General features: G+C 44.9%; 2 protein-coding genes across 5 annotated transcripts in view; both read left to right on the top strand.

Moving 5' to 3' along the window:
* Nucleotides 1-27,645, top strand: part of GRB10 (growth factor receptor bound protein 10) — a 100,449-nt gene that overhangs the window by 52,265 nt on the left and 20,539 nt on the right. For all 4 annotated transcript variants that reach the window (XM_082194900.1, XM_082194903.1, XM_082194901.1 and 1 more), the window contains 7 exons: nucleotides 767-968; nucleotides 1,966-2,104; nucleotides 13,205-13,361; nucleotides 19,318-19,433; nucleotides 21,538-21,612; nucleotides 23,173-23,310; nucleotides 24,567-24,677. In XM_082194900.1, coding sequence (XP_082051026.1) covers nucleotides 767-968; nucleotides 1,966-2,104; nucleotides 13,205-13,361; nucleotides 19,318-19,433; nucleotides 21,538-21,612; nucleotides 23,173-23,310; nucleotides 24,567-24,677 — 938 coding nt within the window. The remainder of the gene's footprint in view (nucleotides 1-766; nucleotides 969-1,965; nucleotides 2,105-13,204; nucleotides 13,362-19,317; nucleotides 19,434-21,537; nucleotides 21,613-23,172; nucleotides 23,311-24,566; nucleotides 24,678-27,645) is intronic.
* The window catches only part of COBL (cordon-bleu WH2 repeat protein), a 206,859-nt gene that overhangs the window by 173,415 nt on the left and 5,799 nt on the right, over nucleotides 1-27,645 (top strand). The gene's annotated exons all lie outside the window — the stretch shown is intronic.

Raw genomic sequence — 27,645 nt, 5'->3', positions numbered from 1 at the left:
TTTAATTGCCTGCGTAGACCAAGTGGAATAAAAGCTTTCAGCAGGCATTTAGAAGCTGGCACAGCAGATGCCCCCTGAATCTATTGGGAGAGAGTTCCACAGGACTGGGCCAACGACTATTTTAGACTAATGGCTAAATTTCTTGTTGTCGCGAAACGATCCTCACCAACTTGGGGAATGACCAGAGACACTCCTGCGGATGATCTCAGTGAACAAGCTGGAATATAAAGGTTCATGTGATCCCTGAGGTTTCCTGGGCCCAAGTTGTTCAGGGCTTTGTAAATCAATGGGAGAATAGCTCCAGAGGTCTGTCCTCTTGAGTCAGGAGTAACCAACCTTCAGACAACACGGAACAGTTTTCCCAGGGGGCTCCCCAAGGTTGCAGTGGAATGTCTCTTTGCTTTCTACGCTGTGATCTGGTAGGCTCCTAAGCCCTCTTGCAGTCTATTGACCTTAGAAATTGCCTTATTGCTTCGACCCATATTAAAAATTAACCCAAGTTCAATGACAGCACAAGCTGTGGTCAACGTAAAGCAGAAGCGAAAGGAGTGCTGTTGAAGGGGTGGGGTGCGTAGAAAGAGGAGTGCTTTCTCAAAATGCTAAATCCTGGTTTAGCATTGCAACCGAATCAGTCCAGTATGTGTTCCACCTACCTGGGCAAACCTGTCCCTTACATTCTTTCTCCAATATACACCAGTAGTCCCAGCTGTGCCCCTGTTTTGTTGCTTCTGACTGTCAGTGTGTCTGTCTTCTTGTTTCTTTTCAGATGATGATGTGGACTTGGAAGCGTTAGTTAATGATATGAACTCCTCGTTTGAAAGTTTGTACACCCCCTACAACGTGCATTCAGAAAGCACCCCACTCCTTCACAATGGCCAGCTGCCAGCCTCAGGAACAAATTCACTGCAGCCTGTATCTCCAAAGCAGAAAGTGCAGAGGTCTCAGCCAGTACGCATCATGGCAGTCAGGTATGGAAGCAATGGAGCAATGCCTTCCTCTTAAGAGTTCTGGAGCAAACCAACATGGCGAGCCAGTGTAGCCCAATAGAAAGATACATAGTCCTGGATTCTGATAATAGAACTAAGCGAATGACATTTTCCCTCTGCTTCAGTTGCTATCTGTGTTCAATGGGACGAGTACTGTCTTATTTTAGTGGTTTTGTACAGGAATAATTGAACCAGTCCTTGGCCTTAGAAGCCGTAGTATATACCGTATTTTTCGCCCTATAGAACACACTTTTTCCCCTCCAAAAATGAAGGGGAAATGTGTGTTCATCTTATGGGGCGAATGCAGGCTTTCGCTGAAGCCTGGAGAGCAAGAGGGGTCGGTGCGCACTGACCCCTCTTGCTCTCCAGGCTTCAGGAGAGCCCAGTCGCCAGCCCCGCAAACTCGGGGGACAGCGGGAGAGGCGCAGCGCGCCTTTCCCGCTGTCCCCCGACTTGGCTAGAAGGCTGGCGGGGGGGGGGAGAGAGAAGCCTGCTCCTCCCTGTCGCCAGCCCCGCAAACTCGGGGGACAACGGGAGAGGCGCAGCGCGCCTTTCCCGCTGTCCCCCGACTTGGCTAGAAGGCTGGCGGAGGGCTTTCCCCTCCTCCAGCCCCACAAGCTCCCAGAGCGATGCCAAAGCTGCCAAAGCTGCCAAAGCCCGAGCTTCCCCAGCCCCGCGCCTGGGGGGGGGGGATAATTTTTTTCCCTTTATTTCCCCCCAAAAATCTAGGTGCGTCCTATGGGCCGGTGCGTCCTATAGGGCGAAAAATACGGTAAATTAAATAATATTTTGCACAGCATTTCCTGAGTTTCAGATAGATGTCCATGTGCTTCCCTGCCCTCCCACCTGAAACATGATTTTCCCTCCCTACCCCCTGCCATGGCATCTTTAACCAAAACTTAGGGTTACATCTGCACCAACTTTAACTGAGGCTAATACTGACCAGGTACCCACCTGAAAGCCTTCTTTTGTTCTGCAGACGCCTTCAAGAGGAGGAGCAGTTCAGAACATCCTCTTTGCCTGCCATACCAAACCCTTTTCCTGAGCTTTGCAGCCCCACAAGCTCACCTGTCTTGGCCCCTGGATCTCTACCTCAGAATCAGCCTGCAAATAAACAGGTGAGATTTGTCTTTTCTGTTGCATTTTTTAGAATGGTTGACTGTTTTTATCATACTCAGTTCTTGATTTTGGGATTTTGGAACTGGCACCTTAATCACAACAACAAGAAGAGAAATGTAATGTTTTACTAGAAATACAACTTATTTCCCATGAGTAGCGTAAAGACTTGTAAGTAAGACAGTCTGCAGACTTCAAAGCTTTTTTTTAAAAAAAGTCTTGTCTGTATGAAACACATCAAAATCCTCCTTCTGTATACGGAAGGCTGTTCTAGTGAATGAAGAAATACAAGTTTGATATGTTCTTTGAATTTTAGTACTGTAGGCAATGACTCATTTATTTTGGAATACCAAAAAGTTGCTTGGGGTTATCGGTGACTGGATTTATATGGCATATCCAGAGCTCTTACCTGCCATCTTGTTGACTTAATGTTGTTTCTACAGTAGCTGCATTACTTTTTAAAAAGCATTTAATACAGCCATGCAATTAAATTAGAAGGGATTTTTTGGGTCTTTCCTTGTCATAGAAATTAAAGAAGAAAAGGGTAGCATCAGGAGGAAGGGAGCTGTGAGGCATTCTAGCCAGTGAGAAATATCTTCAGCATAAAAACCTCCAATATAATTGTGAACTAATTGGGTTTTTATTGAACAGTGTCGGATAAATAACGTCTTTCACGGGGTTTTTTTTTATACAAACTGGTAAATTTCGTAACAAATCAGCCCCAGCTCATGGGTTATGATGCTAACTTTTAAAACTACCCAATGCTTGTTTTAAACCAGAACCCTTGTTTGAATGTAAATCTTCTTTGGATGGGATTCTTTAAAAATGAAACTACCATATTTTTCGTCCTATAGGACACACTTTTCCCCCTCTAAAAATGGAGGGGAAATGTGTGTGCGTCCTATGGGGCGAATGCAGGCTTTCGCTGAAGCCTGGAGAGCCCCACCGCCGGCCCCACAAGCTCGGGGGACAGCGGGGAGGCGCAGTGCGCCATCCCGCTGTCTCCCGCTGTGGTTTGGAGGCTGACGGCGGGGAGACGCATGCTTCTCCCCGCCGCCAGCCCCACAAGCTCGGGGGACAGTGCGGAGGCGCAGCGTGCCCAGGCTTAGCTTCGCGCAGCTCTCCGCAAGCCGTGGGTGCCCGGCGCTGGGCTCCCATGCTTGCGGAGAGCTGCATGTTCTGGGGGCTGGGGTCGGGGGAAGCTTGGGCTTCCCCCACCCCAGCCCCGCGCCGGGGGGGAAAATAATTTTTTCCCTTTATTCCCCCCCCAAAAAAAAATTAGGTGCGTCCTATGGGCCGGTACGTCCTATAGGGCGAAAAATACGGTAAATTCTTACAAACTTCTCCCGGCCACACAATAGGAAGAGGGGGTGGGAGCGCATGACCCTGACCCCTCGCTCAGGGTTATTTAGGCCTGTGTCCACACAGCATGAAATCGTGGCTCCGTTTTGTGTCCAAATGCCACTCTTACTACCAAGGCCATTTCTGGTGATCTTTTTGAAGACCCCTTTGCTTGTTACCGATTTCCTACACGGAAGTCGCTTTCATGTGGGAAACAGCATGGTTTTTACATGAAGTTGGTAATGGGCGTTGCAGCTGGGAGTAAATATATATACCCCGGAACCTGCAGTTGGCTCTGGCTTCCGAGCAAACATGCACACAGCATATGAGTAGGGTCACTGTGCCCTGTGATGAATGTATTGAAAATGTACTGTTCCTTGGAGAGAAAAATACAGTGGTACCTCGCAAGACGAATGCCTCGCAAGACAAAAAACTCGCTAGACGAAAGGTTTTTCCGTTTTCGATTTGCCTCGCAAGACGAATTTCACCTATGGGCTTGCTTCGCAAGACGAAAACGTCTCGCGACCTTGTTTCCTTTGTCTAAAAACAAAGACATGTTTTGTTTATAAAGTTAATTTATTTTCCCTTCAATTTTTGAACTGCTCTTTACAGTATGTGTGACTTTAAGAGCAGTTAATAAACTGTTGTTGTACCAAATTTGGCTTTGTTTGGACTTTTTTTGACCATAGGATTGACTCCTATGGGATTTCGTGATTCGCAAGACGAAAAATTCGTTAGACGACAAAACTTGTGGAACGAATTAATTTCGTATTGCGGGGCACCACTGTAATAATGGCGGAAAGCAGTTCTAATTTATCTTGTCTAATGGTACAGTATTGAAGATATGAGTACAGTGGTACCTCTGGAAACGCACACCTCCAGTTGCGTATCGTTTAGGATGCAAACGTGGCAAACATGGAAGTATTTTTCTGGGTTTCATCCCACGCACATGCGCAGAAGTGCTCTACCATGCCGTGTGAATGTGTAGAAGCGCTCTACCACCCTGCGCACATGCGCAGAAGCAGTCCCTCCGGTTGCGGAAACCTCAGGATCCAACCGGAGCTCCGGGACGGATCCTGTCCGCAGCCGGAGGTACCATTGTACAAAGTTATTTAGCTGCCTTAGTCCTTCTCTACGAGTTCACAACCATTTTAAAAATCTCCAATTTGAAAGCCATATAATATGAATTTGATTTCACCCAAACGTTCCCTTATTTGGCTTATGGGTCTTTTTTTTCTTCTGGTTTCCAATCCAGTTAGCAAATCACCGTATATAGTCCCATTTTTATTAAAATGGAAGAAATAGTACAGGAGATAGGACTGATGGGCACAGTTTGGTTTCTCCCAAAGTTAGAAAAACACTGTTGGGACTCTTCCTCCAGTTTTCTAACCTTTGTGTCAATGACGACAACAACAACAACCACCCCCACGACCCCCAATACAACCCCCGCTGCCAGGGGAAGAGGCCTCACCCCACCCCCAGCTGGCAGCCCATTGTCTTGCCAAGATGGGGGTAGAGTGATGGCCACCCTGTAGCCAGGTGAGTAGCACCTGGCCAGGTAACCCCGCACGGTGTCGCAAACCCTGCCCACCTCTTGGGAGGGGTGAGTGGACAGTGTCACAGAATGTGTTGGGGGGGAATTCCACAGAGCATTTCTCTACTTCTTTTCCTCCCTTGCCTGGTTGATGATACCATTCAGCAATTCAAACCAGACAGTTTGCCCGACAATAGCTCTCAAATCAGGAAACGACAACCCTCCTTCATTTTAGTTGGTTTAAATTATTTTGGCTTCTATCACTGAATTTTTAATATTCCATATAAAGTTATTATTAATCACTGCCAAATCACCAGCTTAGGCTCTGTAAAGTTTATTTTCAGAAGAATACACATTTTAACCACAGATAGTCTACTTGCAAAATATAACTTGGAAATAATAACTTTTTATTTTCCATTCTAAAGCTCTAATTGATGTTATTAACTCATTAGTAATCTACTTGTTTATACCTTTTAGTTTTCTTTCTGGATTAAAATGATGGTCCCACAATCAAAATGTGTTTAAAATACTGGCTATAAACTTATTGTCTGACTAAAGAAAGCAAGTTTTTCCTAAACCATTGTGTTAACTGAAAAACTCATTGTTTTATGCATTGACAGCTAATGAAAGTAATGTGAAATAATTAACTGTCTGGGTGCTCTGTCTTCAGAGTATGTTTCTTAAAATAGGACTTCAGTTTAGTTGCAAGAGTAACATTTAATTATTTAAACTCAGCTATCCAAATAAAAACAGAGCGTGTTAGAGCTGTGCAATATGTATATAAGAGCAGCTCTTTAGGGTGGGTCCTGTAAAAAGTGATCTGTATGCACAAGAAATCTAGCTCTTGAAGAATGTGTAAGCTGCTGGAAAGCTTGATCTGCAGCTTGAGGGATCGTTTTGTGGCAGCAGACAAAGCTGTGAATGTGAACCTCCTAAAACAAAGCTCTTCTCTGTTGTGGAATTTGCAGGGCTGGAAAGGAAGCCAGCTGAGGGCAGCCTGAAAAACTGGTAGACATTGTAGAAGGAGACCCGAGTAAGGTCAGGCAGGACAACAACTGGGGTGGTCAAATATTTGATGCGTCGGGAAAGAGCAGGACTCACTGGTAATTGGACTGACATGGCTCCATGGAGAGTTTTTCGTAGTGATGTAATGTTGGTGCTCTCTGTGCTGGGTGGGAGGCAGCAGGCAGCTTCCTTTGAGGTGAGTGAAATGGAGAAAGGTCCCTCATGTAATGGAGGGGTTTTTTTATATAACAGTTTAGCACAACAAAGAGTTTGGTGAAGAACTCGAGTCATGAAGCTTGGGTGGAGTTGAAAAGCTGCTTCCTGTACCTTCCAAGCAGGGATGGCTAATCCATGCCCTTCCAGGTGGTGTTGGGTTTTCACTGCCATTACCTTGGCTGGTGGAACTTAGGAACCCCATAACATCTGCAGGGCCGGGGATTACCCATCCGACATACAGAAACACATAGCCTATATTTGAGATTCCTGCTTTCTGAGCTCAGGGCCTTTAATGGCGATGAATGGTAAAGTGGGACAGACAGCTACACAATTTGTCCACAAAATGTGTCAATAACAACTGCAAATAATAATAATAATAATAATAATAATAATAATAATAATAATAATAAATAAGCTATTTATACCCTGCCCATCTGGCTGGGTTTCCCCAGCCACACTGGGCGGCTCCCAGCAGAATATTAAAAACATGGTAAAACATCAAACATTAAAATATTCCCTAAACAGGACTGCCTTCAGATGTCTTCTAAAAGTAAGATAGTTGTTTATTTCCTTGACATCTGATGGGAGGGCATTCCACAGGGAGGGCGCCACTACCGAGAAGGCCCTCTGCCTGGTTCCCTGTAACTTGGCTTCTCGCAGTGAGGGAACCGCCAGAAGGCCCTCGGTGCTGGACCTCAGTGTCCGGGTAGAACGATGGGGGTGGAGACGCTCCTTCAGGTATACTGGACCGAAGATAAATCTTGTTTCCACAGTAGGCAGCTATGATACCATAACCTAAGTTTGATTTTCTCTTATGAATGAATGAATGAATTTATTATTTCGGTCACAGACCAGTTCCAGCTCACATATAATATCAAGAAAGTCATAAAACACAATAGGGATACATTTGCGCTTGTCTCTTATGGGTATAAACTAAAATCTAACCCGTAATGCAAGCTGTAATTTCTAGTTGTGTACAAATACTTTGGATGCAAAATTTCCAGCAGTTAGGTGTAGGTGCCTGCTGTGCCAAAGGATATTAGTTGAAAGCATCTTGTGTGAGTCAACGAAGGTTCCAGCTGTAAAAATAGAAAAGGTCTTGCAATTGCTCTTTATACACCTCTGGAAAATGTGCAGATAGTTGTTTCACGTACCAGACGCTCCTCAAAGCTGTTTGTGCTAATGTTTGTGCCCTTGTTCCTTGGATCAACTCTTGAAAAGCAATTCTCCGTTCCAGTCTGCTGAATACAAAGCAAATCAGGGCTTCCTTTGTTTCATGTTTGTTTGTTTGTTTGTTTGTTTGTTTGTTTGACTTATTAGTCGCTTGTCACCCAAGTGACTTACAGCTGTACACAGACTACCATAAGCGAAGAAAAAAGGGGAGAGCGAAACAAACACAACCCACCCTCCATATAAATAATAACAAATAATATTATACTCAGATAATAAATAATACTTCCACCCACTAATTAGCAAACAAAAAAAATAACCTGCCCCCTTTTAACCTCCCCAACCCACCCAAAAGTCTGGTATCAGGCCAGCTGTTGCAAATCGGCAGAGGGCTGGTGGATCCCATGTCCTCCTCCAGGGATGGTCTGGATTCCCTCCTCCTTTGGGGGTGGGAAGGGGGGCAGTAGCAAGGAAAGGAGAAAGGTGGCAGCAAACGTTTTACCTGCTTTGCCGTTGACCAAGCTACTGTACATCTCCTGCCGCCGGTGGTGTCACTGGCAGCTGTAACTGTTCTGAAATACAGTCAAACCTTGGTTTTCGAACGTCTTGGCTGCTGAACGTCTCGGAAGCCGAACACAGAAAACCCGGAAGTGAATGCTTCTGTTTTTTGAACGCACCTTGGAAGTCGAATGGCTTCTGAGGCGCGTTTCTCCATTTTTCTCGATGGAACTTGCTGACAGCCCTTTGATCCTTGTTTTTCAAATGTTTCAGAAGTCAAAACAGACATCGGGAACGGATTATGTTCAAAAACTGAGGTTCCACTGTACTTCAAGTAGAAGATGAAGCTTGCATGCCTATTATGTTCACGTGAACACAATTGCATGTTGAGCCAGTCTGGTGAAGTGGGCAGAGTGTTGAGGTCTGGGTTCAACTTGGCTATGAAACTCATTGGTTGCCATTGGCTGCTACTGTCATTTTTAAGTCCCTGCTCCTGCCAACCTAGCAGTTCGAAAGCACGTCAAAGTGCAAGTAGATAAATAGGTACCGCTCCGGCGCTGCTCTGGTTTTGCCAGAAAGCGGCTTAGTCATGCTGGCCACATGACCTGGAAGCTGTACCCCGGCTCCCTCGGCCAATAAAGCGAGATGTGCGCCGCAACCCCAGAGTCGGCCACGACTGGACCTAACGGTCAGGGTTCCCTTTACCTTTTACAGTTCATGTGAGCTAACTGCAGCAGTTGAAGGACAAGCAACCACTGGAAATTGGGGACCTAAAAAGTGAGTTGTTACTGAGATCTCTTCTTCTGGACCTGTTGCCTCTTGGCACTTCGCTGCCCCTTAACTTGATCACCTTGCTCCCCAGAAGGTGTATTGGTTATGAGCAGCAGTTGGCATAATCTTCTGGGTACAGGGCTTTTTCTGATCCTCCTGGTTGCCCTTTTCTGAACGGTTTCCTTCTCCCAAATGTCCCTTTTGAGGTGAGGTGACGAGAAAGGTACTGCAAGTGCTGTCTTGGCATAGATTTGCATAATGGCCTTGTGATTCCAGCACCAAGCCTGGACATGATATCGGGCTTGCCATTTTTAATAATCCATTAAAGTGGGCACCTCAGCATGGATGAATTTATTAAGTAGGTGAGTATTCACAACTTTATAAATTAAAACTGGTGACATGAAACCATTGTACTAAATGTCATTTTAAGTCTCTCTTCAAAATAATAAAATAGCAAATTCCTACCCTGCCAACGGAGCAGTGTTATCGGGTCCTTTTTGTGTGCTGGAGTACTGAATGTTCAGCCAATCTGGTGCTCTGATTGGCTGAACATTCTCACCCTTAATGTTGAATAGAGGGTGCCTCGTGCAGCTGATGTAACTTGGAAAACTTTTTGAGTCATTGTTAAAAGCAATTGGCTCCTGCACCTGTGTCTCGTGTATCGAGAGGTCCTTTAAATATGATTTCTGGAATAAATCTGTGATTAATTCTTAAACTCGCTCCCCTTTCCCTTCCACTTGAAGGGTGTTCTTGAGAAAACTTCCTGCAATCAATGTTTATTCAAGATAAATTTGTTTTTTCTGAGGTTTTCTTAGCAAAGGCTTTTGGCTCCCGTCATCCACTGTGCCGTTAAGTCACAGTTTCAGCTCTGGCAGAATTAAACTGAAATATATGTTGTTGTAGCTGTTGCTGTTGCTGCTGCTGTAGCCTCTAGCAAAACTAAACTGAAATTGTTGTTGTTGTTATAGGATTCCTTACTAGCCTGGAAAAACTTCTGTCTTGTTATTCTGCTGTTAACAGCAGTTTGTTCTGCGGGAAATGGCAGGTGAAGCTTTGTTGCAACACAACAAAATAAGAGTATCCCTTGCTGATACAGTGGTGCCTCGCAAGACGAAAAGAATCCGTTCTGTGATTCTCTTCATCTAGCGGTTTTTTCGTCTTACAAAGCAAGCCCATTGACAGATTAGCGGATTAGCGCTATTAGCGGCTATTAGCGGCTTAGCGGATCAGCTGATAAGCGGCTTAGCGGCTTAGAAAAAGGGGGGAGGGAAAAAAACTAGCAGGAACTTGCAAGACATTGTCGTCTTGCAAAGCAAGCTCATAGGAAATTCGTTTTGCGAAGCACCTCCAAAACGGAAAACTCTTGCGTCTAGCGAGTTTTCCGTCTTGCGAGGCATTCGTCTTGCGGGGCACCACTGTACCTTCAGATGTAGCCACACTTGGACTTGACCTATAACAGCTACAACTGCACACTCAAACAGCTACAAAAGTTGGTTGAAAAGTTGGCAACCCTATTTTTTAAAAGTTAGGTATTGCACATTGCCAATGCAGTCGCAGGCAGTGCTTTTGTGTTGAAAAAATCTGTTGTTTAGAAACAAGTCAAATTGAGAAAAAAGGCTTAAGTTGCCTTGGAGCTTCTCACAGGTACCATATTTTTCGCTCTATGGGACACACCAGACCATAGGACACACCGGACCATAGGAGGGGGAGAACAGGGGGGGGGATTCTCCCCCTCTCTGCTCAGCGCCCCTTCAGCGAAGCGGCAGGAGAAACGGAGCCTCTTCCATGTCTCCTCCCGCTTTGCTGAAGGGGCGCTGCGCAGAGAGGGAAAACTGTGCACCGACCCCTCTCGCTCTCCAGGCTTCAGGCAGCTATCCACAAGCCTTCGGAGCGCGGGGGGAACTCCTGCAAAAATTGGCCCGGCGGGGGTGGCGTGGCTGGGATTCAATCTCCCGCCCCTGAACCAGGTCAGCAAGAGGGTCCAGGTCCCCTGGAAGGTGAGCGGACTTGTATGCCAAGGCCCCCGTGCCCTGTAGTTCCTCATTGATTAATAAACACACCATGATAATTGATTAATAAATTAATTGATTAATAAACACACCACTGTACTGAGTAAAGTGGTACCTCTGGTTGCAAACGGGATCCGTTCTGGAGCCCCGTTCGCAACATGAGCAGAATGCAACCCGCATCTGCGCGCGGGTCGCAATTCGCGGCTTCTGCGCATGCACGTGATGTCATTTTGAGCGTCTGCGCATGCGCGAGCAGTGAAACCCAGAAGTAACCCTTTCCGGTACTTCCGGGTCACCGCAGGACGCAACCTGAAAAGATTTAACCTGAAGCAAACGTAACAAGAGGTATGACTGTATTTTGGATTATGGGCTAAAACGGGCCACAACTTTATTGGTTACAGATGTGAGCGGTTTGGCTTAGGCACTGGGTGAAACCAGGCTATATCTTGACTCCCGCCCATCTGCAGGGAGTCAAAATAAGGGTAAGCCACCAGAAGGGGGAGCCCTATGACTTACATCAAATAGAGGCAACCTGAGGGGTCCCCGTTGGGGTCGTGGCATGGCCCTAGCCCACACCCAGGTTTCGGACAGGAGCCACACCCCCAGATCCCTTTAACAGGATACCCTTATCAAGGAGGGGCAGGTGAAGGTTACAACCTCCCCTCCTTTAAACGGAGGGGCCGGCCGGCTCAACCATAGCACAGACCTGGCCCTGTTCAGGTGACATTCCCACCTGCTTTATTGGCTGCCTGTTTTACAAAAGCTCCTTGCGAGAGACTTTGCATGTACCTTCGCTATCCATGAAAATCTTTCAGTAAAAACAATAATAGCAAAAGCTCCTCGAGCCCTCAGAGGCCGGCACTGGGCTTAAAGGGTGCAATGGGGGGGAGAGACTGCAAGCGGGAGAGAAGGGGTCGCTGCTGCAGCAGCCGGCTTTGGGGAAGTCCAAGTGCTTTCTTCCTGCCAGCTGAGCTGTTGCAAATGATTCGGCAAAGGAACTGCCAGTCCACGGAGCAGGCTTGGTTTGGGCTTTAGAACGGCTCTTTTCTCCTTGTGAACTTTTGTAGTAACGGAAAGTGGCTTCTGGGTCCCTGCGTGATGTTCTGGCACCTCTTTTTTTAATGCATGTGGGTGGGCATAAAAGCAGTATCTTTTTCTTTTTTAAATTTTTCTGGGGAGCATAATTTGGAAGTCTATGGATTGCGAGGGCCAGGATCACATCAGTCTCAGGAAGGGCTGGGATTGGTCTCTCCAGGGTGGTTTGATTCCTTACCTTAAAAGATGGTGCGTCACCCTTTGAATGACGCTCTAGGAGAGTTGCCTGCCTTCCTCCAGGAAAGGGTGCACATTTTGATGGAGGAACTCTGTGACCGACTCGGGTACAGTGATCTGCTGAAACTGCAAAGCAACCTGTTGGAGTGGCAACAGGTTGCAGGAGAGGTAAAGGGCAAAGTCTTTCCGAAAGAGATTACCTATATTTTAAATATGCCATCTTGTTCTTCTGACTACTGCCTTTTTCATGCAGTTGAGGTAAGATTATTTATCTCTCCCACCATCTCATTACCTCATTCCATCCCCCCTCCCCAAAAAGAAATTATTTTGTTTTCCTGGGAACTAGAATGTGCCTCTTAAATGTTAGGTTAACACAGGGTTAAATCTTGGTGCTCTGCATTTGGGAAACATTTTTTTTGCAGAGTTAATGCTATTGAAGTAATATAAAGCTGTAATAAGGAATCGTCCGTCTAACTGTGAGGGTCATAGAGAGCTTGCTAACTATATTATTTCCTTATTAATACTTAGCCTATACAGTGTGTCTATATTTAGTTGCAAAAGAATACTGGAATCCGGGGAAGGGGGTTGAGGGAAGTGTGTGTGAATAATGCTCATAATGAATCTTTTGATTTTAAACGCCCACGAGATAACCGTATTTTCAAAGGACAGATTTTCCGCTGAGTTTTACTGCACACTAATAGAAGGACCTATCCTGGACGCTGTGAGATTAGCACCTCTCACCCCTCCGAGAAACCAAAACGAAACAAAATTGTTTCTGAAGCCCTGGCCTAGGATATATATTGATTTTATAATTAGTACTACTATGATGTATTAACGCGTAGTGCGTTATCTGACTGTGTCCCCTCTGTCCAACCTTCCTGGAGAAGACCAACAATATTGCAAAATAAATTGTGTTTCCGGAGCCTGGGAATTCAAGAAGCATCAAGTACAGATTGTGATTTTGTGGGAGCACAGAAGCACAGAATATGTGTTTTTTCTCTATCTAGTCGATATGGGTAGAGATGCACTTAAACGAACACACTGTTTGTGTGTCTGCATGCGCACACGAATAAGGTTCCAGGGTCCTTCAAAACTCCTTGCCTCTTCCCAGAGTAAAAATCTTTCAGATTATGCTTAGTTGGCAGAATTTGGGTTGCACCTTGGCACAGAACTTTACTACTGTAGTGCAGAATATAAACAGTACTGACCACATACAAGTCATCAGTTTCTTTTTAAAATTGTTTTTGATTGCTATTTTAAAGGCATATATATTTTTTGTATTGCAGGATATAAAAGTCTTTACAGAAGACGGAACATGCAAAGTGGTCGAGATCCTAGCGGATATGACAGCCCGGGACCTCTGCCAGTTGCTCGTTTACAAAAGTCATTGTGTGGATGATAACAGCTGGACCCTAGTGGAACATCACCCTCTCCTAGGATTAGGTAGGGAAGGAAGTTATCTTAAAGTGTAATATCCAGCACAGAGCAATAAATTGGCCCAATTTTTCCAGGTGATCTGCTTTAAATATTACGAATGGATTTCTGTCTGTTATAGGTGAACACTTGGTGCAACAATTAAGATGCAATATATTTGAGCTTGGGTTTATGTTGATTTTAATTTATCTGTAATAGAGGGTAACAAATACCTGGCAGATATTGACATTCATGTGTAAATTTTGAGGATCCCAGATAATTGTTATGAATGCCCCCTAAATATAGAGGGTGAACAGAGTGACATTAGGTGACAATATTCACTGATTGTGTATGTAACTCTTGTGGAGGAAGACATGCACAAAATATATCTGGGCATTCTTTGTAATACTGTACACTGATGGTTTTGTGTGTGACTTTGGCAAATGAACAGTTTATGCAAATATAGCTGGACTCCCAGAAGAGAATTTGATGTCCTAGACCATAGGTAGGCAAACTAAGGCCCACGGGCCGGATCAGGCCCAATTGCCTTCTGGATCCGGCCCGTGGACAGCCCGGGAATCGCTGCGTGAATTGCCAGCGCGCACGTTCTTTCCCTCTCCCTCACACGGCGGCAGCGGTGCCTTCTCCTCCCTCCCTCCTCCTGGCTTCTCCCTGCCCTGCCTAGAGGAGGAAGGGGGCTGGGCTTTGTTGGTGCCAGCAGCAGCGCTTGAGCAGCCACCATTTTAAGCAGTCCCTCTCCGGAGCCCTTTCGCTCGCCCTTCATCGTCCCGCAGCCACTGGGGCTTGTGGTGCTCTTGCATCATTCCCTCCCCAAAATATAGTCTGCCCCCCCCACCTGAGTGGACTGGCCTCCTGCTGAAAAAGTTTGCTGACCCCGTCCTGTCCAGCTCAGCCAATCCCCAGCCTTGGGTCTCGAACACCCTGCCATGGCTGTCTACTTAAGAAAGCCCCACACAGGGAGAGATGCTTCCTTGGACTTTGTTTCAGGAAGGTGGAAATGGCAGCAGCACATCATGCTGCAGCATGGAAGTTCTTGCATAAGCCTTGACACTCTCCCTTCCAGGCAGCAACTCTTGCTGGAATTAAGAAGCCATGGTTACACAGTTGGTGCGGGAGAACTATGTGGAACTGGTTTAATGGTATATACCTGGAAACTGGACGCTGCCTCTCTGTGTCTCTCTTCCTGTATCCTTTCTTTCAGATTTGTTAGTGGTGTGTTGCGCTGTATAATCCTCTTCACTCCAAAAAGGTTCCTGAGTAATGTGCCCATGTAGTAAGGCATTAACAGCGAATTTCATTTTGATGGATGTTGTTCAGAGGCAGTAAAAGAAGGCATGGTGTTGGTGGGAGTTATGAGTGCCAGCAATCTAAAAACATATTTTTAAATAACAAGAGTCCCTTTGATTAGAGATATTTTATGGGCGGCATTTATCATATTTGTGAAGTCTTAAATGTCAATGTGATTTCACTTTAAAAAGTTAACTTTTTCTTGCAAAGTAGTACATTTTTGAAAGAGACTTGTAGACTTGCCAAAAACATATGGAAGAAAACAGAAAAACATTTTGAACGATGTTCTTCTTTTAACCGATTCTCACTTTAAAATTCTAGGTCCTCATTTTATAGGGCCTTTCCCATCCAAGATTACCAAGGTGCTGTGTAAACAGAGGCTTTTGTCCTTTGTGTCCAATATCCTCCTTCTGCCAGATTCTTTCAATGATGCCACAATTCAGTGTCTGTGACATCACAATAGCTTCCATGGTGACTAATTGTGCTGTCAAACTCTGCTGTGTGACATCGCTCAATGAATTAGGCAGCAGGCTGATGAGGAAATCAAAAGCTTCTGTTTACATACACAAATAACTTGGTAATTCACAATGATGGGAAAGGAACATTATGCTTATCAGTCAGTATTTTGCTTCAGCTGCATTCTGAATTTAGTTGAAATCCATTTTGTTGCAGATCCAGGATTTGCACAACATGTAAATGAGAGCGCTCTCTCTCTCTCTCCACTTTTCCCACAACATGTGCAATTTTATACACTTCTGATCATGTCCCTTTTCACTTGCCTTTTTTCTAAATCAAAGAGGCCAAAATGCTGCAGCCATTCCTCATGGGGTATTGCTCTGAGCCCTCGATGGTTTTGGTTGCCCCTTTCTGAACCTTTTCCAGCTCCACAACAACTTTTTTTAGATGAGGCAAGCAGAAAAGTATGGAGAATTCCAAATGGGAATACTTTCCGAATTTTATTGAACAAGGTGCAGCTCTTACGATCCTCCCTCTGGGAACCTGCACATTTGTTCGTTCACACTAAGCCTTGCTTTATCTTAGCATTGCATTTAAACCGGGACATTGATTCCTTTAGAATCAGAAGTACTAGGGCCCTGGGAAGTTCTAATGGCAATTATTTAGCTGTATTTTTTAGTAGGGCCCCCACCAACAATTTTGAAGCTTCATTCCCATACCCTGTTTGCAACGCAACACCATCGCAAGGTGCTCAGGTTAACTCCTCTGCTCAAGTTGTCCATGAGATGGTGGACAGTGGAATTCAGTCTTCAGAAGGGAACTCCTTTTCATGATCCTCAATGAACTTTGATCACAACAGATGCCAGTTTGCAGGGTTGGGGATGCACATTGCCAAGGGTCCTTCGTACAGAGGCGCTGGATACCACCAGAGCTGGCACACTCCATATCATTCATTCATTCATTCATTCATTCATTCATTGATAGACTGGGATTTTAATGTGTTTTCTAGCTCCAGTCTCATTCATTTCTTTACATTTAGCTTCTGGGGTTTCCTTTTATATGAGTGGGAAATAAGTCCATCTATGTTTATGTTCCAGCTCTGTTTTCTTTTGTTTTTTAAATGCATTTTTCTTTTAATTTATAATTTTAATATAATTTATATTTCTTCAGACCTAGGGTGTTCTCTGAATGCGTAGAAACTACTTCTTTATTTTATGTGGCCCCATTTTCCTTTCAAATTGGTAGATCTCTACAACTTAAGTTGACTGTTGGAGGGAATGCTGGGATGGCCACACTTGCAATATTGTGGTGTTTCAAGAAGTATACATTGGTACCTCGGTTTAAGAACAGCCCTGTTTATGAACGATTCGGTTTACAAACTCCGCAAAACCGGAAGTAGTGTCCCAGTTTGCAAACTTTACCTCAGTCTAAGAATGGAAGCTGAACTGAGGAAGGGCACCGGCGGTGGGAGGCCTCATTAGGGAAAGCACATTTCAGTTTAAGAACGGTTTTGGTTTAAGAACGGACTTTCGGAACGGATTAAGTTCATAAACCGAGGTACCACTGTATTGTTGCTGAACATGCAGAATAAAGCAGAAAAAGCAATCAGGAAGCTGGAGGTCCTTCACTACAGAAGGGTTTTTTTTTTACTTTGAGAAGAGAATGTGGGGCTAAAAGGATATGATGGATTCATGCACGATATAGAAAAAGTTGATAGTTTTTTGCCCTCCCTTATTATGCTAGATCTTGGGTTAACTGTCAGTCAGTTAAACTGACTGGCAGGAGAAGATGGTCAGCCAAAAAATACATCACACAATGCTTCATATATTTCATGAAGTTTACTACTACTAGATGTGGCAATGGCTATTTATAAAGGGAACTAGACATCTCTAAAGGTAAAGGGACCCCTGACCATTAGGTCCAGTCACAGACGACTCTGGGGTTGCAGCGCTCATCTCGCTTTATTGGCCAAGGGAGCTGGCGTACAGCTTCCGGGTCATGTGGCCAGCATGACTAAGCCGCTTCTGGCGAACCAGAGCAGCGCTGCTGGAAACACCATTTACCTTCCCGCTGGAGCAGTACCTATTTATCTACTTGCACTTTGATGTGCTTTTGAACTGCCAGGTGGGCAGGAGCTGGGACCAAACAATGGGAGCTCATCCCGTCACGGGGATTCAAACCGCCGACCTTCTGATCTGCAAGCCCTAGGCTCTGTGCTTTAACCCACAGCACCACCCGCGTCCCATAGACATCTTTAAGTAAGGGAAATCTGTCAGCTGCTAGTCATGATTCATATTAGAAATCCCCAGAGTTCTGAAGCAGAAGCTAGGGAGCATTGCGGTGGAGGGCTGCTCTGCTCATGGGTTTTGCAGAGACATCTGGCTGGTCAATGTAGGAAACAGAATGCTGGATGTGATGTCTGAACCTGGCCTGATCCAGATCCTGCCCCACCCAGCCCCCACCTGACATACACCTCTTAACTGTGGTTAGAAGAGTAACCCCATTTACTCGCACATTGACTACCAAACTTGGCTATTTCTTCTGCAATATTAAATAATAGGTAACAGCACTCATAACCACATTGTTATGCAGAAGTTTTTGGGCCTTCCTGAATTACCGTATTTTTTTCTCTATAGGACGCACTTTTTCCCCTCCAAAAATTAAGGGGAAATGTGTGTGCGTCCTATGGCGCGAATGCAGGCTCCTTGGCTTCAGCGATAGCAACGCAAAGCCTCCGAAGCGCAGAGGGAGCGCTCCCTCCATGCTCAGGAGGCTTCACGTTGCTTTCGCTGAAGCCTGGAGAGTGAGAGGGGTCAGTGCGCACCCCCCGTTGGCAGGGTAGGAATTTGCTATTTTATTATTTTGAAGAGAGACTTAAAATGACATTTAGTACAATGGTTTCATGTCACCAGTTTTAATTTATAAAGTTGTGAATACTCACCTACTTAATAAATTCATCCATGTTTAGGTGCCCACTTTAATGGATTATTAAAAATGGCAAGTCTGATACCATGTCCAGGCTTGGTGCTGGAATCGCAAGGCCATTATGCAAATCTATGCCAAGACAGCACTTGCAGTACCGTTCTGGTCACCCCCCCTTCAAAAGGGACATTTGGGAGAAGGAAACCGTTCAGAAAAGGGCAACCTGGAGGATCAGAAATTTTGATTTAGGGGGGAGAACAAGAAAAAAAGTTCTCCCCCCTTTGCGCAGCGCCCCTTCAGCGAAGCGGGAGGAGAAATGGAAGGGGCTCCGTTTCTCCTGCCGCTTCGCTGAAGGGGCGCTGAGCAGAGGGGGGGGGAGAATTTTTTCCCCTTGTTCTCCCCCTCTAAAACAAGGTGCGTCTTATGGTCTGGTGCGTCCTATAGAGCAAAAAATACAGTAATACTTTCCTTGGAAGGAGAGACGGGGAGGACCACTTGTGTGATATTGGATGGCTCCTAACATTTGTTTTTTGTTTTGTTTTTTTATATAAATATTTATTAAGATTTTACAAATTATAACAAATATAACAACACACACACACACACAAAGATAACATAAAAAAGAACAAGTATAATTTCAATACCTTATTTTCTTAAAACTTATTTCACCGACCTCCTCATACCTCCCCTTTCTGCGTTCCCATTTCAAAAATTTAATTCAGCAAATCCTCACCCTTGATTTTATCTAATTATCATCCTTACTTTCCTTTCACTTAATCTTTACAGCTGTACTCCATTTAGTTTTAAAAGCCACATTATTCTAAAATTCATAAATTTTGCAATATTTCTTAAGGTAGTTCTTAAATTTCTTCCAATCTTCTTCCGGTCTTTTCCCCGGTCTCGGATTCTGCCAGTCATTTCTGCTAGTCCCATATAGTCTATCACCTTCATCTGCCATTCTTCCAAGGTGGGTAGATCCTGTGTCTTCCAATACTTTGCGATAAGTGACATTTGAGGTAGTGTCCTGTTTTAGAACAGTGGTTTCCCCAGTATATTCTGGGAAACCTTGGCATTTCTTAGAAATTTATCAGCAACTAAGTGGGAAGATCAGTAATGGACATACCAATCTTCTTTAGTTTACAGCCGGAAGGGAATGTTTGCTGCATTCTTGGGCACACAGTCCATGTCCTTTATTTATATGTGCTGGGTTTGCATGCGCGCGCACACACACACACAGGAGCACAAACCTGCTTCCACTGTTTACTAATTCGAAATATTATATTTTATTTTCTGTTCTTAGAGAGGTGCTTAGAAGATCATGAACCTGTTGTTCAAGTTGAGTCTACAATGGGAAGTGAAAGTAAATTTTTGTTCAGGAAGAACTATGCAAAATATGAATTTTTTAAGAATCCTGTGGTGAGTATTCTGTTGTTTTTTCATAATGTCTGTGGTCTGGGGGGATGTCTTCTCCATGTGCCTTCTACACTGTATAATTTGGATTGGGTTTTAAAACACTAGATGGTATCATAGCAATAATATGAAAGATTCTTACAACATACAGTGGTACCTCAGGTTAAGTACTTAATTCGTTCCGGAGGTCCGTTTTTAACCTGAAGCACCACTTTAGCTAATGGGGCCTCCCGCTGCCGCCGCGCTGCCAGAGCACGATTTCTGTTCTCATCCTGAAGCAAAGTTCTTAACCCGAGGTACTATTTCTGGGTTAGCAGAGTCTGTAACCTGAAGCACGTGTAACCTGAAGCGTATGTAACCCGAGGTACCACTGTATATGTAGAATAAATGCCAGCAGAAAAAAATAGTAGTAATAAGGAATGCTAACCCCCTGTGGATTCCCACGCCCTCTGAAGAAACCTGCAGAAGATAGTCTTGTGAAGAGGCACCCATCCATCTCTTCCGGCGTTGCTCATTTGTTAAGTACCTTCTTTGAACGCAAGAGGTTCTCAGTTTGATCCTTGGCAACTCCATTTAGCAGGATCTCAGGAGGGCTGGGAAAGACCCTAGAGAGCTACTGCCAGTCAAAGCAGAGAATATGGAATTACATGCTCTAACCCTGTATAAGGCAATTTCATAAATTCACTGTGTCATCATCCATCATTGTATGCCTCAAAACAAGCTGCATGGTTTTACTGACAACGGCAGTAAATGATGATTGTTCTGAATATCATAAAGCTTGTTCCTCATTTGTGAAGCAAATAATACCATTTGAGGCAAATGGACTATCTGTTTCTCAGCCCATTCTTCCACAAATGTTAAGCCTAGTTAAATTAAACCTTTGAATCGCTTAAGATGTACCTTTGAGTATTTATGGGATCATTACAAGCCTTGCACAAATGCCCTTGCATGGCAAAAGCACAGGAGTCAAACATTGTTTGCATACTGCAGGCTTCCTCAACCTTGGCCCTCCAGATGTTTTGAGACTACAGTTCCCATCATCCCTGACCACTGGTCCTGCTAGCTAGGGATCATGGGAGTTGTAGGCCAAAAACATCTGAAGGGCCGAGGTTGAGGAAGCCTGGCTTACTGGTTCTGGGACTTTTAGACTTCTCAAATTAGAAGGGTCTCCAAAAGCCCTCCAGTGTAATCCTCTGCAGTGCCGGAATCACAACTAGAGATGGCCTCTGACAGAGGGCCAAACGGCCTCTGTTGAAAACCTGCCTTGAAGGAGAGCCCACAACCTTCTGAGGTAGTCCATTCCACAGCCGAACAGCTCTTACTGTCAGAAAGGTCTTCCTAATGTTTACTCACAGTCTCTTTCCTTGTAACTTGAATCCATTGCTTTGGGACCTGTCCTCTGGAGCAGCAGAAAACAAGCTTGTTCCATCTTTCATGACAGCCCTTCAGATATTTGAGGATGGCTATTATATCATCTCTCAGCCTTTTCTTCTCCAAGTGAAACATACACAACTCCCTCGACCATTCCTCATAAGGCTTGGTTTCCAGATCCTTTGATCAACCTCCTCTAAACATGCTCCAGATTTGATGCAGTCCTGTGAGCTGCGGTGCCAGAAAAGGAGATGCAGCGCATTGGACTTGAAATAATTGAGCACTGATGCTTACCTTCTTAAAATGGATTTATACCTTTGCAAAAGTTATGTTCTCTGACCTGGAAGCCCTAATCCCAGATATGTGAGGGCTATCTAGTTATGATTAAGGGAGACACCCTACACATTCTCTTAAGATGTCTTTAATTGTAGCTTCCAGAGATTAAGACTTCCAGAGCTGAACACTTGGGAAAGTTTGGTTTACACTAATCTTGTTATATTTTTCCATACTTCTATCAATATATTAACCAGCGAGTGACATAGTTCATTCAGCTAGGTCTCCAGATTTTGGTGAACTCTGTTATCAGCCCTCTCCAGAATGACCAATGGGCAGGGACAATGGGGTGTGTCTACCCTGCTTCAGAGGAAGTTCATTCTGTGTACAAAAGAGGTTTGAAGCATCCTGATGCCGTAATGTTACCCTGTCTCTCTTTTCTCTCTCTCTTCCTCACACTCCCCAGAACTTTTTTCCGGAACAAATGGTTGCTTGGTGTCAGCAGTCAAACGGCTGTATTCCACAGTCACAACTTTTACAGGTAGGCTGAAGTAGAGTTGGGAGTAGTTTTCCATGTTAAGAAACTGAATATATCATTGATGAGTTTGGGTTTGCAGATGCATACTTCAAGGCTAGTTGAATAGATACTGTATTATCGTTTCAATAAATCTCAGCATTTATGTTTAAAATATTCTAGGCCTATTCAGAGGTTACCATTTTTACTTCCATTATGGGGGGGGGGGAAGGGTAACAGAAACAGGATATGATAAAGCCATTGATTCTTTTGGAGGGTGGCAAACTCACAGAACCCAGTTGTTTAACTAGGGCTGCAAAATCTCTTGAGGCTCAGGCTGGGAGCCAGAGTCAGCCCACTCCTTAAGCAGAGTACAGTGGCTTTCCCAAGCATCACATTATGGACGTCACCAAAGAACAGACAGGTCCCTACACAAAGGAATCCATGCGGGCAGCATGGTTCACTATGAGAGGCAAGATGGGAACTGAGGATGGAGCATGCCTGGTCTATATCCTGGTGGCAGTTGTGCTCATTGGAGTTGCACTGTATCCAGAGAGCATCGTCAGCCAGTGTGGGTGTGACCGGCAGGTTTTGAGGACTGGGTCCTTCTTACTGATGTCTGTGGAGAAGTGTAAGTTACACCACGCTTTAGATGGCTTAACTTAGTCGAGTTTGTCTGTGAAATGAGCAGGAGTTGCTTCTGGTGTTACCTGCTCCTGCCATGCACGTCTTTCTTGTGCCGGACATCTCTCTCTGGCAGACATATCTTACACGGGAGTAGGAGGGTATTGCTGAATCAGTCCCCGTTCCAGCCAGGATTGCAACTAAAGTTTCCAATTCTCATTTCTATTTTACTATGTTAGGTTTGGCATGATCAGCTAAAAATCTCTGTCCAATTTAAATTCTTATTAAGTTTTAGTAATAGTTTAGGAATATCTTCTCTGCTTTTTTTTTAAAAATCCCATCTATTTTTCTGTTGGAAGTTTCTCACGCAAAGTTCATTACTATTTCTTCTGAAGTATAATAAGAGAAAGAGACTATTTATTTTAAATTCATATTTGTTTTTTTCCTTGATTTGCTTTCATTTTTAAAAATCTATTCACTTTATTTTTATCTGCTTTTGTTATTTCAGCTTAAATATTCATTCTTTTTAAAAAGAACTGACATTTTTACATTTATTTTTAAACATCTTTTTCATAGCCTCCACAGCATCTATATCTACATCTAATGATGTTTTATGCTTATTTAAAATTATTTAAATAGCACTCTTATTAACCTCTGCTATTTAGGCATGTTGATATATACTGCAAACTCCTACCCCCACAGAGGTCTCTCAAGTCAGTAAAGTAATGTCTTATATCTTTCAGTTATTTTGCATAATCCCCAATTGTTTTCATTAAATTCTGCTTTTCCATATATCATATTAATTATCTCCTATATCAGTCCATAATTAGCCTGACAATGAATTATACTGAAATACCAAATATATCTGTTGAAGTACTGGGCTATCAATTTAAGGTGGTCCTTTTCCAACAAGTCCTGAATTTCCAATTAGTGTCTCATGCATTTTCATTTAATCTCCAACAGAATTTTTTAAACTCAAATAGCTGTCCTGAAATCCAAGGATTTTTGCATGTGAAAGAACAGGGGAGGAAGTCTTGGAAGAAGCAGTACGCTTGCCTGAGGAGATCTGGACTTTACTGCTCTACGAAAGGGTCTTCAAAGGTAATTTCACTTAGGTTAGTTTAACAAAGGTAGGCTTTATGCTTTGAGGGTGCCTCTTCTGAAAAAAAAAGTGGTACACTCCTTGATGATCTCAATTCGAGTTAAAGTCAAAGTGTTAAGTTAAAAATCTATATTTTATTCATTGCTCATAACTGTTATTTTAAAGTGATAAGAGTTTATAAAATATTTTCAATTCGCATTTGGACTCACAGGCATGTCCAAAGTCTGTTTTGGGGGCCTAATCCAGTCCTCTGGTTGGTTTAATCTGGCCCCTGTGCTGTGGCAGTTTGTTTCCTGGGGGGGAAATCCTAAAAAAACCTTAACAACTTAAATCCTTAAAAAAAGTCAACAACTTTGCTTGGTACTTTGTTGGCCCTCACAGCCCTTCACTTCATTAAATCTGGCCCTCTTTGAAAAAAGTTTGGACACACTGCGCAAACTCACAGTGTAAAGAAGATGACATAAAATGATGATTTTAAAAGACTGTTTTATTTTTGAACATTTTGTTTTTTGTTCTCTTTTTTTTCTCTGTTGATGAAAAATTAATAAAAAGCATTTAAAAAAAAGAAGAAAAAAGAAGTTTGGGCACCACTGCTGGCATCTGACAACAATTTAAAATATACAGTAGTTTGAGAAGCAAACCAGTTTGTTTAAAATGACAGAATTGTTATACTTGTCAAATAGAAGAACAAAACTGCAGCTGCTCGTGGTCTACAATTTGTCAGTTTAATAATATAACAACAAAAAAGCTAATGCTAGAGAAGAACTTCCAAGGCAAAAGGGTCTTCAGAGCTTTTCCTAAAAGCGGAGGTGTGCATTCCATGACAGAGCAGGTCCTGTTTTGCAGTATCACTGGCTTGAACCTTTGAACTTTGAGGTCTTTGGTCTCCATCAGATATTCTAAGGTGTATGTGCTTCATATGGGGAAGGGGATGTGCAATGCAACGTAAAAAGAGGCGGACTGACTACAGTTTATGAAGCACCCAATACTGTGCTTTAATATATTGATTGTCAGTGAAATGCCACAGGTATTTAGACCAGTTCGCTGCAGCCAAAGAAACAGATTTTTAAATCATTGTATCTCTTGTTGGATGTGGAATGGTTCGTGGTCTTGCACAATTACATTTTGACTTTCGTATCAATAACCCTTTAGAGTGTCTTCACTGCCCTCGTATGGCTGTACTTTTACTTTCAGGGAATGGGCCAGTTGAAGTGCCTTAAAACTGTATCTTTAACCTTTGCAACCCTTCCCATAGGAACCAAGACACCTGCAGTTGTTAGCAGACCTTGAAGATAGCAACGTTTTCTCACTGGTAGCAGGCAAGAAGCTCCACAATGCTCCTACAGATTATGGATTTTGTATAAAGGTAATCCCTCCTACTGGACTTAACTGTCAGGGGTCCTTTACCTTTAGAGCATCAGTTCTCAACCTGTGGGTCCCCAGATGTTATTGGACTACAACTCCCATCATCCCTAGCTAGCAAGGCCAGAGCTCAGGGATGATGGGTGTTGTAGTCCAACAACATCTGGGGACCCTCAGGTTGAGAACCGCTACTTTAGAGGGATGTGGGTGGCACTGTGCAGGCTAAACTACTGAGCCTAGGGCTTGCCGATCGGAAGGTCAGTAGTTTGAATCCCTTCGACGGGGTGAGCTCCCGTTGCTCGGTCCCAGCTCCTGCCAACCTAGCAGTTCGAAAGCACACCAAAAAGTGCAAGTAGATAAATAGGTACCGCTCTGGGGGGAAGGTAAACAGTGTTTCCATGCGCTGCTCTGGTTCGCCAGAAGTGGCTCAGTCATGCTGGCCACATGACCTGGAAAAACTGTCTGCGGACAAACGTTGGCTCCCTCGGCCAGTAAAGTGAGATGAGTGCCGCAACCCCAGAGTCATTCATGACTGGACTTAACTGTCAGGGGTCCTTTCCCTTTTTAATCCCTCAGGTTATAGTAAAAAAGGTAAAGGTACCCCTGCCGGTACGGGCCAGTCTTGACAGACTCTAGGGTTGTGCGCTCATCTCACTCTAGAGACCGGGAGCCAGCGCTGTCCGGAGACACTTCCGGGTCCCGTGGCCAGCGTGACAAAGCTGCTCTGGCGAGCCAGAACCGCACACACGGAAACGCCGTTTACCTTCCCGCTGGAGCGGTACCTATTTATCTACTTGCACTTTGACATGCTTTCGAACTGCTAGGTTGGCAGGCGCTGGGACCGAGCAACGGGAGCTCACTCTGTCGCGGGGATTTGAACCGCCAACCATGCGATTGGCAAGTCCTAGTCGCTGAGGTTTTACCCACAGCGCCACCCATGTCCCTCTCCGGTTATAGTAGATAGTTTTATTTGTAATTAGAAATATTAAAACCCCTACGTGGCTGTGGACTCTCCTTCCTTGGAGGTTTTTCAGCAGAGGTTGGTTGGTCCTCTGCCATGGATGCTTGAGCTGAGATTCCTGCCTTGGTGGGGGTTGGACCACAGAGTTCCTTCGAACTCTACAATTCTATTATTCCATATCATGTAGTTTTAAAAATAACATTACAGTTTCAGTTACAGATAGGTAGCCGTGTTGGTCTGCCATAGTCAAAATAAAAAAATTCCTTCCAGTAGCACCTTAAAGACCAACTAAGTTAGTTCTTGGTATGAGCTTTCGTGTGCATGCACACTTCTTCAGATACACTGAAACAGAAGTTGCCAGATCCTTCTATATAGTGAGAAGGTGGGGAGGGGTATTACTCAGAAGGGTGGTGGGAATGGGAGATTGGCAGATAGCTGAGATGAGCCTGTTGACGACTCTTAACGACTGTAATAGGTCTTACAGGAAAAGGCAAGGGGTGAGAAGGTGAGAAATGGCTTAGTCATGTATAATGAGATAAGAATCCAATGTCTTTGTTCAGACCAGGTCTCTCCATGGTTTTAAGTTTGGTAATGAGTTGCAATTCAGCAGCTTCTCTTTCCAGTCTATTTCTGAAATTCCTTTGTAGTAAAACAGCTACTTTGAGATCTTGTATAGAATGTCCTGGGAGATTGAAGTGTTCTCCTACTGGTTTCTCTTCTCTGGAACACTTCAATCTCCCAGGTAGCTGTTTTACTACAAAGGAATTTCAGAAATAGACTGGAAAGAGAAGCTGCTGAATTACAACTCATTACCAAACTTAAAAGACATTGGATTCTTATCTCATTATACATGACTAAGCATTTTTCACCTTCTCACCCCTTGCTCATCTCAGCTATCTGCCAACCTCCCATTCCCACCACCCTTCTGAGTAATACCCCTCCCCACCTTCTCACCATATAGAAGGATCTGGCAACTTCTGTTTCAGTGTACAGTGGTGCCTCGCAAGACGAAATTAATTCGTTCCGCAATTCTCTTCGTCTTGCGGGTTTTTCGTCTTGCGATGCACGGTTTCCCATAGGAATGCATTGAAAATCAATTAATGCGTTCCTAGGGAAACCACCTTCAGGCCAGGTCCGGGGACAGTCTGTCCCCGGACCTCTTCTGAAGGCTGGGGGGGGGGGAAAGGGCTTCTCTTCCCACCCCCAGCATTTTAAAAAACCCTGGGACAGCGGAGGACTTCTCCGCTGTCCGGGCGATCTTAAAATGCTGGCGGGCGGCATTTTAAAATCGCCCCGGACAGCGGAGGACTTCTCCGCTGTCGGGGCGATTTAAAAGCCCCTGGGAAGGCTAGGCAGGGGGGACAAAGACTTTCGCCCCCCGCCCGCCTTCAGAAGGTGTTCCCACCCCCCTGCCCGGCTTCGCAGCAGCGCTACGAAGCCCGGCAGCTGGGGCAGCTGTTCCCGCCCCCCTCCCTCCTTCGGAACATCGTTCCGAAGTGGGGCGGATGGGGCAGCTGTTCCCGCCCCCCTCCCTCCTTCGGAACATCGTTCCGAAGTGGGGCGGATGGGGCAGCTGTTCCCGCCCCCTTCGGAACATCGTTCCGAAGTGGGGCGGATGGGGCAGCTGTTCCCGCCCCCCCTCCCTCCTTCGGAACATCGTTCCGAAGTGGGGCGGATGGGGCAGCTGTTCCCGCCCCCCTCCCTCCTTCGGAACATCGTTCCGAAGTGGGGCGGATGGGGCAGCTGTTCCCGCCCCCTTCGGAACATCGTTCCGAAGTGGGGCGGATGGGGCAGCTGTTCCCGCCCCCCCTCCCTCCTTCGGAACATCGTTCCGAAGTGGGGCGGATGGGGCAGCTGTTCCCACCCCACCTCCCCCCTTCGGAACATCGTTCCGAAGTGGGGCAGCTGGGGCAGCTGTTCCCGCCCCCTCCCCCCTTCGGAACATCGTTCCGAAGTGGGGCGGATGGGGCAGCTGTTCCCGCCCCCCCTCCCTCCTTCGGAACATCGTTCC

This window comes from Podarcis vaucheri, assembly GCF_965113315.1.
Source record: "Podarcis vaucheri genome assembly, chromosome: 13".
Lineage (NCBI taxonomy): Eukaryota > Metazoa > Chordata > Lepidosauria > Squamata > Lacertidae > Podarcis > Podarcis vaucheri.
The sequence above is the reverse complement of the archived record's forward strand: the minus strand, read 5'-3'. Positions and strand labels throughout refer to the sequence as shown.